Genomic DNA, 10,849 nt, shown 5'->3' with positions numbered 1-10,849 from the left:
AATTTTTTTTTTTTGAAGTTTGTGCTTTTAAAATTGAAGTTATTTCTATGAACACATATAAAGACATTAATGTTATCGACTTTTTATAAGTTAAATACTAAAATAAATTCAGGTTACATTTAAAATGTTTTATCACATGTCTAAAAGCAACCTAACATTTTTTTATTACTTTTTCTTTTAACCATAATCATAAAGCTTAAACAAACTCATTTTAAATCACGATAATAAGTTGAATAAAAATTAAACTTGTATACTGGTTTAATAAAAATCATCAAAATTATAAAAATCCAAACTAGTATTGAATAAAGCTCAAAAGTTTTGGCAAAAAAGCAAACAGCTTCTTTTTGGCTTTTAGTTTTAGCCTTTAGACTTAAATTAAGCTCAAACAACGTAAAAACTTAAATAAAAAGACTACTGAAAGTTTAGTACAGTAAAACGCTGCACATAATCCTAAAACATGTTTAAAAGGAATAAAGTTTCTACATTAAGTTTGTACATAAAGTTGTACATTGTATTAATTAACTAGAACATTAAATTATTTTACACAGAAACTCTTATGAATAAGGCAAGTTTAAAAACGTTTAAATTTTTTTATTTCTTTATAAATTTTTAAAGATCTCGATCTCTTATCGAGAAAAGCCTTTAAAGGAGACTGTATGTAAATAAAATAAAATTCAAACACGAACCTACATAACTTTAAAGTCGAATTACTTGTTTGAAAATCGATTTACTACGTATGTTTACTACGTAGTTAATTAAATATAAATGAGAAGTTATACCATATATTTCTCTTATTAATATGTAATACTGTTTTGTGTGAACGGTATATTTCCTTTTTGAATAAGTTGCTGTTATTTTCACAGATTACCACAATCAGCACAATATTTCACTCTTATAGCATACTGTAAGAGATCATCAGTTGTTAAAGTTGTTCTAAAAAAAGTCTTTGAATAAATAAATTAAAGGTATTCTAAATGAATGATCTGTTTTAATTCACTATAAGAGTGAAACTTTGTATTGTTTCAAATAATCTCTAAGAATTAAATCTAATTCGTCTTCTTAAAGCTACTTAAGTTGAGAACATTCTGTTGATTGATTCAAAGCAAATTGGAATATAAATAAAGTGAATTTAAAGCTCGTACACCTAGTGTATTTACTATACAATTCTATTCATAGTTCCATGATAAAATGAATTAAAAACTCTTTAATTAGTTGTTTAAACTCTGTTTAAAACTAGGCTGCGTTATAATTTTTGAAAATGCTGATTAATTTTCTTAAGCGTAAGTTAAGCTGCTCATTGTAAAACACAATTTCATGTAAAATGTTTTACACTAAGTTGTGTTTCAAAACCCAAACAAGCATTGGTTTCCTTAAGTTCAGACTCTTTCCATCTAAATTTATTGGAGTGACATAACTTGAAGAAATTTAAACAGTTTTATAATATCAATGCTGTTTATGAACAGTAGACGATAAATAAGATGTGGCAGACACCAAAAAATGCAAAAATTAGAAAAAAATAAATTTTTGCTGTAAACCAGTTAAAAAAATTATATATACAAACTAGTTAAATAACTTAAAACTAAGGCATTTTATTTTCTTTTTTAAATCGTACAATAATTCAAATTTCAAATGTTATGATTCTAATAACATAAATCATTGTTTATAATACATTTTAAATATACCTTACTCCAAAAAATTGTTAGCATATATGATAAGCAACTTTTAAAATGTCACTTTAAAAAACAAAATAAAACAAATTAAAGTAAAAAAATATGAAAGTTTAAAAACTCTCAAAATTTAGATACAATTTCTCATTAACCAATACAACTTTTAAAACGTGTTCCCACAAAACCCTCAAACATAAAACCAGCTGAAAAACCACGAAAACAAACATTTTGAAAAATTAATAAATAATTCATGAGATCTTATTTCAATTAAAAGTGTTTAAATTTAAAGTGTTGTGGAAAACAGAACTGCTAGCCGTGCGAAAAAAAATCGATGAAACTTGTTTACACATTTCTTCCAAAAGGAAATTTCGCGAAACGGATTCAATTCCACCGTAGTAATAACAACATGACGTCATAATCAGAACAACTTCTGCTATCCGGTTTCGACTTTAACCACATCTCGTCTGGTGCTTTTTAGCTTTGATTTTTTTAAACCAATCAAAAAACAAAGCGTTAGCCAGTAGTGATAACTAGCCAATCAAAAAAGAAAGCGCATTTTAAGAGTTGTGGAGACTTTGAAATTCCCATAATGGCAGTAGTAGTTGTTGTGGTAGGAAATTTAGTAGCATATGGCTTAAATTGAATTCATTTTCAAAAAAAAAAGCATGACCACAGGTCAACATTGAAATTTATGTTTAAGAAAAATCTTTCAGTTCGATATTACATAAACTGGAAAAAAAAGCACAAAATATTCTAAACTAATTGCTCATTGCTCTAAAGGTCAGTTTGAATTGAAATAAAAATGACGAAAACTGCGTTAATTAAAACTAAGCCTCAGTTTTCGAAGGTCACTTGACTAGATCGCAGAATATTTTGACATTTGCTCGAGCGCGCAACTTAAACTTTTAGCGACTTACAAAGTTTACCAAACTCTCTGCAAAGGTGTTAATGACAAATATTTGATTTATTGATTTTGGCTCGTTGCGTAACTGCAACGTTTTAATTGCGGCTTTTTAATTTATTCATATTAACTTTATTAGAACTTAACTGAGCAATTTTGCTTTTATGTATATTTTCCAAGGTTAGTATAAATTTTACTTGTCAAGTTTTTTTGTTTAGTTGCGTAAAGTAATTTAATTTGTATTTTACAAACGTTGGCGCAAAGTGGTTTTTCACTTCTAACTAGTGAAACTGTTCTATATAAAATTTATTCAGATTCGAATAAATTATAGTAAAACTTAATTTTATAACACAAAAACATTTTAGCGGATAAATTTTTATAAACTAAAAAACAAAACAAAAAATAAATTTCAAATTAAGTTAAAAAAAGAAAAACGATGAAAAACACTTCAACTTGTTGTTTTTATAGCTTTGTACAATTTAAAAATCTTAAAACTTATAAAAAGTTAGCAGTTATATTTTTAAAATTATTTGCCTTTAAATGATAAATGTAAAATTACCTGGCAAATAGTTTAAATTTATACATGTTTGAAATTAAAAAAAATTAAATTAAAAAACTTCCGTATTTGTGGAGAAATAAAATTCTTATCATATTGTTTCAAACTAGTTTTCATGTGTATGGCAATATAATAACAGAAAAGCAACTCAAAACTATTAAAAATGTCATGCTAAAAATTTTTTTTGTTTAAAATAACTTTAGTATAGTATTTAATATTAAAAACTATTTAACATCAGTTGGTCATTTTTCGAGCTAATTTTAGAGAGTAGTTTTTTATTTAACATTTTTGTCGTAGTTCTAACTAATGATTCTCCAACATTTAAATGTTTTTCTTACAAAAATTATTTATCAAAAGTGTTTTTAATTTTACAATACTTTCAAAGTTTCGTCTACTTATAAAACTTTAAAGTATAAAAGTATGTGCATTACACTAATAAGCAGTATGTTTAAGTTTGAAGTCTTTCTATTCGATTATTAACCGGAATGCTAAGGTACAACTCTTTTTTCTTCCACTTCAAAGCACAAGTTTTCTTCACTGAAAAGTTAAGAAATAGTGCTAACAGATAAAACGTTTAAATTTATTGTGAATAGATATATTTATATCTGCATATATTATTTTCTGAAAACTTAAATTAAAGTCATATTGAGAATTATGTCAAAATGTTAAGCTAATCAAAACATGAAGTTAAACTTTGAAAGTCTGTTTGAAACTTTAAAATAATACTTACATAAAACTAAAACAGATTCGTTCTCAAAGTAATGTGCGTATCAAAGTATTCTTAATCAAAATTAAAAGATCATCTTGCATGCAAAGTATTAGCAGATTTGGTATCAGTGTGATCTAAATCACATTACAATATTTGACGTTTCTCATACTGTGGTTACGTGGGTGAAAGGCTAAAGAATTTAATGTCATTTATCAAAGTTCACTTTCATATTTCAAACTCAATCATTTGTTATCTTCTTTTTTTTTTGCTTCCGATATAAAAATCAATGGCTTGAAATTTATAGAAAAGTTTTCTTACATTTTAAACACTTTAAAAGTTTGTGTTACTGATGAACTTAAAAAGTCGAGTGCTTGTATAAATAAAACTGAAGTAGTCTTTTAAGTTAAAGTTTTAAAGTTTTGCACGTTTGGAAACTTGTAAAACGTTTAAGCTTTTTTGTTAGATAGACTTATAATGTTAAAATTAGTTACTATAAGCAACTATAAAAGTATTAGTATACACAAATCGTATTTTAACTAAGATAGACGTATCAAAGAAAATCAGAAGTTTTATTTAAGTATTTAGTTATGGTAAAGGCAAGAATACTTAAAATCAAGCAACTTTTTTCATCTGAAATTTTTGAACTAAAAATAGTTTCAAACAGAAGTCTAAAGTTCTAAAAAATACTATTTCATTATTAAAATCATAACATTTTGAATTATAAGCAATATTTAAAATACTACATCAACCTGTTTTTTATAACAAGTGCCCAAGCTTAAGATGTGTAAGTTTAAAAGACTTCAAAATGTTTTAAACCCACCTACAAAACAACAACTTTCTGCTTTAAAACCAATAACAACAACTAATCAGATTGTAAATAAATTTAAAAGCAATTTCCATAAACCTGCAAACCTTCCTTCCTCCTAATTGCTCTGGTTCATGATTTGTTAAATAAAAACTAAATTAACTAAAAACACCCACCTCCACTCCAAACCCTCCTCCTAACTGTTCTGGTTCATCATTTGTTAAATTAAAACTAATTTGACTAAAAACACCCACCTCCACTCCAAACCCTCCTCCTAACTGTTCTGGTTCATCATTTGTTAAATTAAAACTAATTTGACTAAAAACACCCACCTCCACGACAAACCCTCCTCCTAACTGTTCTGGTTCATCATTTGTTAAACTAAAACTAATTTAACTAAAAAAACCCACCTCCACTCCAAACCCTCCTCCTCCTAATTGCTCCGGTTCGTCACGGTCCACTGCTTCTTGGCGAACGCCTTCGACCAGCAGTACACCACGTTCATCAGGTAGCAGCCGGTCAGCCACGCCAGCCCGATGTGCGCGGCTATGACGTCATAGTCGCCCTGCTTGATGCGGTTGCTGATGGCGGAGGAGCAGTGGTAGAACTTGTAGTCGCGCTCGAGGTCGCAGTCGGGCCGGTAGTTCTCGTCGCTGGCAACGGAGAAGGTGACCAGGACGCAAACCTTGGGAAAAAAAATTATTTTGTTTATTTTTAGTGTTTTAATTTTTTTTTTGAAGGTGGTACGTTACGTTCAAGACGTAAACCTGAAAGTTTTTAGTTGTTTGCAAGTTTTTCTTTAAAAAAAATTGTTTCAGCGAAGACAATGTGTCGGTAAGGTGACTGGATCTTAAAGCTTTAATTTTTTTCAATTAATAAAAGAGTGATAATAATAACAAAATATTAAACATTGTGTGACCAGAACACAAACCTTAAGTGTTTTGATAGATTCGATAACTTTTTTTTTATTTTTCTAAAATTGTTAAATTGAAGGTATATATTTTATTCAAGATGGTGTATTATGCGTTGGATATAAATGATCGTTAACTTGTTGTGTACACAAGCAATGTAAAAAAGATTAATTAGCACAACAAGTTAAAGCAGGACACAAATTTTGGAAGGTTTTAAAACATTTTCTCCTTATTAGTTTGGTTATTTTAGATAATTTGCAAGCTCTTCTTTACTTTTTTTTTTACTAGACTTAAGTAGATTGTTTTGTGAAAATGATGCAATACGCATTAAACGTTGATGCTCATTATTAGGTTTACAGTTTGTTTTCAATGCAATGCTGAAATTGTTAATTAATCTTAGCAGCAAATTTAATTAAAAGTAAGACGTTGGTAACATCTGTTGCTGTTTTCTTTATTAGTCTCAGTTTTATTTATGCTCAGCAAACGTTTAAATTACGACAGTTTTTTTACTCCTAAAAATTATAACGTGTTTTGTTTTTGACGTTATTAGCATCTAAATTGGAAAACAATTGTTCTAGTTAAAATGAAAAAACTTCAGAGTGAACTAGTAATATTTTTACTTTTTTTAACCTCATTTGTTTTATCTAGAAAAGTGTGACTTGTCAATAGTATTTATAAAATGTTAACAGAATGTAATGCTCTCCAAAGTATTTTAACTTAGAAGTTCAAAAGTTAATTGTGTTAATAGCCTTAGTTCTAAATATTTATTAGTGGTAATAGCAGCTTTATTAGTTCAACTAATAGTTGTTATATTGTTTAACATTAAAAAAAGGTTATATTTTTTGTTAACAGCTAATTTAAATAAACTTAATCGTAAAAAAACTTACAAGTTTTTTTTTAATGTGTAAAAAAAAATTTAAATTGTTTTCGAAAAATAGAAACCAACAAAACTTGTTATTTTTTTCATTTTTTTGAGCACTAAAACGTGCAGTTAATCATACATCTTTTTTTTTTGCACAAGCCACTTACCACGCACGAAACGGCACAGACGAGGCCGTCGAGGCCGGGACCGATGCAGTTGGGCCTGAGCAGGAAGGTCAGGACACAGAGGGCGGACAGCAGCAACGTCAAGTTGGTCACCAGAAGTACCACGTCAGTCAGCGTCATATTGCCTTTGACGACTGCAACAAAAATGTTGTATCAGCTTTGAAATAAAATGTGCGCATTTTTAAGTTTGTTGTTAGAAAAATATATATTTAATACGCGTTGTACATCATGCATAGCTTTTCTGACAACTGCGCACTGATTTGTTTTTGTTGTGTGCTTAGTTATGTTCGTTTAAAATGATTTTGGTAAAAATATTTGACTGATAATATTTGTTTTAAGCAGTCACAGCCGATTTCGTTTCTAAAACAATAAGAATATGTCTTTTTTTAATTTTTTTAGTGACTAGCATTTTTTTATACATGCTGTTATAAAAGATTGGATTACTACTAAGTTGAAACTTTTAAAATAGACCCTGTGTCATAAACTTTTAACATGAAATTTTTCACTATCAAAAAGTCACTTTGTGGCGAAAGTCAAACAAGTTTAAAAGCGTTGTCGTTGAAAATAAATTTACAAAAAAAAAGAATAAATTCTTGAGCCTAAGCCTTTCCGCGTGATAAAAAGTAAATTTAGATTTTAATTTGAATTTTTTCCTGTTATTTTGACTGACTTCCAACTGAAAGCGTCTTGCATTTTCATTCAATCACGCAATTAGTTTCATCGTGCAGCAGAAATTTCTTATACATTGAGCTACATTTGAAATATCTTAAATACACAACACATATGTTTCATTGAAAACAGTTAGCTTAAGAATTGAAATTAAACCAATTGAATCTATAATACAAACTATTTCAAATTAAAATTCACTTTAAAACTTAAATTTTTTTGTACATCAAGCCATTTTTAATATTCAAATTTTTTTGCAAACATTAAATATACATGTATATGTTGCTTAAACAAGCAAAATTAAAAATTCATAATAAATCAATAGACACGAAAATAAGTAATAAATTGCATCGAAAATTACTCGAATGTTTTTTTAATACTTCTTTTGAACACAAATAAAAGCATGGAATTTACCTATTTAATCGATTAAAAAGTTACTGCTTATTTAATCAAAAAACTTAAAAAAACAAGAAAATTTTTAAGTTTAGAAAAAATCAATTTATAATTTAATTTAATGAAATGTTTTAAATACACATACATACATGTTTCCTTAAAAACAGTTGAATTAGGAATTAAAATTAAACAAATTAAAACTAAAATATAAACTATTTTCAATAAAAAATTACTTTAAAACTTAAAAAGCTCTTTTGAATGCGAATAAAAAGATGGAATTTACCTATTATTTACTCGATTAAAGAAACCACTGTTTATTTAACTCAGATACTAATAAGAAATAAAAATATCCAAGTTTAGAAAAGGCCGAGTACTTTAAAATTACAAAGTCGCACCATGCAATTAACTTCTTTTCAAGTTTTGAACACAGATGCCCCTTTAGTATTGAACACATTTTACAACGCTTGAACGTAAAACGTTTTATATGCAGATAAATGCTACCTTAAAAAAGGTAACTTACAAGTTTACACTAATTCAGTTGGAAAATAGTAGATTTGAAATTTAATAAAACACAGAAGTAAGCATTTTCACTTTGGTAGAAAAAATTGTTTTTAATTTTGTGAAGGATGTTAAAAATTTTTAATAAAAGTTTTACAACGGGACTTATCTCTTCCTTCCTATGAAAAAATCTGAGCATTTAATTAAATTAAAAAAGTTTGTCATTTTAATCTTATAAAACAACTCAGGTATCCTTTTGAAATCCTTCAAAATTCAAAAGTAAAATAAAATATGAAATTGATTACTGTCTAATGGTACTAATGATAAAAGTTTTAATTAAGTTAGTTGTAAAAAAGAAAATGTTTAGAAATTCAAACTATAATGATGGAAGTAAAAGAAAATTAAAATACTGAGAAGTACTGCTTAATTTTTTTTCCAAATCGTAAAACACTCAGTTATTAAAAAACAAGCATAAAACTGGCTTCATACAAAATATTATACATATTTTTTTTAATAGTAGATTTACTACCTGCCAGCTAATACTACTAAATATGCCAATGAAAACACTTGAGTATAAAAACCCAACGTAAGACAAGCCTAAAGAAAAATAAATATATATATATATATTGAAAAATTGTGGTAAAGAAAAACAAGTGCAAAAAGGTCTATACTGAAAAATAAAACAAAGCCAATGTTTTAAACCGATAATGTTTTGAAAAATTTAGAAAAAAATTATTAAAAAAAACACATTGTAAAACAGAAAAAGATGCTTAAAAACTAAAAACTCAAAAGCAGTATAAGCTAATCTTTCAAACTAAAAACGCCTCAAAAAACTTTTAAAAATTAAAAACAAATAACAATCTAACCCCTTCCAACAGCAAGTATTGCGGCGCACAGTAAGGACAGTGTGATCTCAGCCAGCTTGAAAATTCCCTCCTGTTTCTTAAGCAGCGAGAAATTGTACGAAGCCAACCAAGCAGCTCCAGCGGAAGACATCCCTGCTTTGTTATCAGATTAAAATTGACAAGCTAAATCGAACTTCAAAGCAAAGCTGCGGATAAAAGTTTGAATTAAGATTGTGTATGAGGTTTTTGAGTTTACCTTTTAATAGTTTTGATAAAGTAAAGCTTATGTAGTTTTGAAATTTCTAATTTAAAGCTTTTTATTACGTTATGAATAAGCTTTTAAGAATTTATGTAATATTTATTTGTAGAACTTTGTATAAAGATTTTCAAACGCCGATAGAAAATTTTGATAAAAACTGCTTAAATTTTCTATCATATTAAAACTTTTTCTTTAACCTGCTTCTGTAACTTTTAGCTCCTTTGAAAAATAAAACAAATACAAACAAACAAAACGATTTCAAATAAAACGTCTGTACTTGTACTAATTGAGGCAGCAAAAAAAAAAAAAAGCTTAAAACAGAAACATTTTTCGTGTTCCTACTTTTTTCCCAAAATAATTCCTGACATAAACACGTTAAAAACCAGCAGTAAACAGCAACAGATTAAAGTTTGAAAAACGGTCGTAGTTATCATCATTGACACTAATCCACGGCGTTCGTGAAAATCAAGGCGCGTTTAATTAATCATTTAATACCAGGAAACACGCATTACTAGTTATTACGCGCTTCTGCTAAATCCAGCTAATTACCAGACTGCATGTGATCCTTCTAATTAGGCTAATAACGCGAACATCCAACAGTGCTAGTACCCGTGCACTGATGTGCACGTTTCTGATTGGGCTAAATTTGAAACCTTGAAAGAATGTTTTATGCTGGGTTGGTTTGTATGTGTGAAAAAATACAATTTTTTGTTGCATTTGTATGTGTTACTTTTTGTTTACCTTATAAGTAACTAAAAAAGGTTTTATACCATCAAACTCAAATTTAGAGATTCCTTACCCTCAGTTTTTATACAAATTGGCAGTAATAAAAGTTACATATATAAGTCTTAGTATTAGTTTAAAATTAAAATAATTTAAAAGTGCGTTTTTAAATAAAGATTGTTCCAAAAGGTTGTTACGTTTTAATAAAAAATATGTGGTTTTTCTCCAAACTTCTTAAGCTAATTTTAAATCGAACAAAACACTTAAACGAAAACTGTTAAGTATTTGAATTGAGATTCAAAATAAAACTCAGTAGTAAACATATGCTTTCTGTATAAATAAAATCAAATAAACATCTGTTTACTACGCTTACTAAGTAGTACATACAGTTTTCAATTTGTACGAAAAATATCACGATAATTTTTTTTTAAATAAAGTAAAAATCTGCACTTTTAATTGAAAAGGCAGAACTGTATAAAAATAAACTAAATTTCAACAATATGCCTTAGAACAGTATTCGTAAAACAAAAAAAGCTCCGTACTTTTATTTTAAGAAGTTTAAGAAGAGAATTTAAACTTTTTTTTCTATTTTGGTAACACTTTTGAGCTAAATTTTACGAATTTAATTATAAATCGATTTGAAAAATTTTTAGCATCAAAAAAATTAATATAGCGTTTAATCTTTATTCTTAATTTCAATGAAGCACGTAAAACTGGAAGTTTCCAATTTATAAATCTAGCTTGAACATTTGAAAAAATTTACTCATTTAACATCTTCTTAAAAAGCTAGCTTTTTTGAAACTAATTATTTTGTGTTATACTAATGGTAATATAGTATACTACTTGATAAAAACTTTTTAAATAAATTT

General features: G+C 27.3%; 1 protein-coding gene across 1 annotated transcript; it reads right to left on the bottom strand.

Annotated features, from left to right (window-relative positions):
* Positions 1 to 3,029: 3,029 nt before the first annotated feature.
* On the bottom strand, positions 3,030 to 9,513 carry LOC145844351 (uncharacterized). The gene is made up of 5 exons (XM_082951746.1): positions 9,455 to 9,513; positions 9,020 to 9,151; positions 6,579 to 6,730; positions 5,049 to 5,323; positions 3,030 to 3,661 (listed from the first exon to the last, which is right to left on the bottom strand). The coding sequence occupies exons 2-4, from the start codon at positions 9,147 to 9,149 to the stop codon at positions 5,072 to 5,074; spliced, it is 534 nt and encodes a 177-aa protein (XP_082807872.1). The 5' UTR covers positions 9,150 to 9,151; positions 9,455 to 9,513; the 3' UTR covers positions 3,030 to 3,661; positions 5,049 to 5,071.
* Positions 9,514 to 10,849: the final 1,336 nt, after the last annotated feature.

The sequence above is a fragment of the Thalia democratica genome, chromosome 9, assembly GCF_965202585.1.
Source record: "Thalia democratica chromosome 9, ktThaDemo2.hap1.1, whole genome shotgun sequence".
Taxonomy (NCBI): domain Eukaryota; kingdom Metazoa; phylum Chordata; class Thaliacea; order Salpida; family Salpidae; genus Thalia; species Thalia democratica.
This window is presented reverse-complemented; position numbering and strand designations above follow the sequence as displayed.

Coding starts and splice junctions, on each gene's coding strand:
- LOC145844351 (XM_082951746.1), bottom strand. CDS start 9,149: ATGTCTTCCGCTGGAGCTGCTTGGTTGGCTTCGTACAATTTCTCGCTG. Junction 6,731..9,019: donor AATACTTGCTGTTGGAAGGG/GTTAGATTGTTA, acceptor TTTTTGTTGCAG/TCGTCAAAGGCAATATGACG. Junction 5,324..6,578: donor TCTGTGCCGTTTCGTGCGTG/GTAAGTGGCTTG, acceptor TTTTTTCCCAAG/GTTTGCGTCCTGGTCACCTT.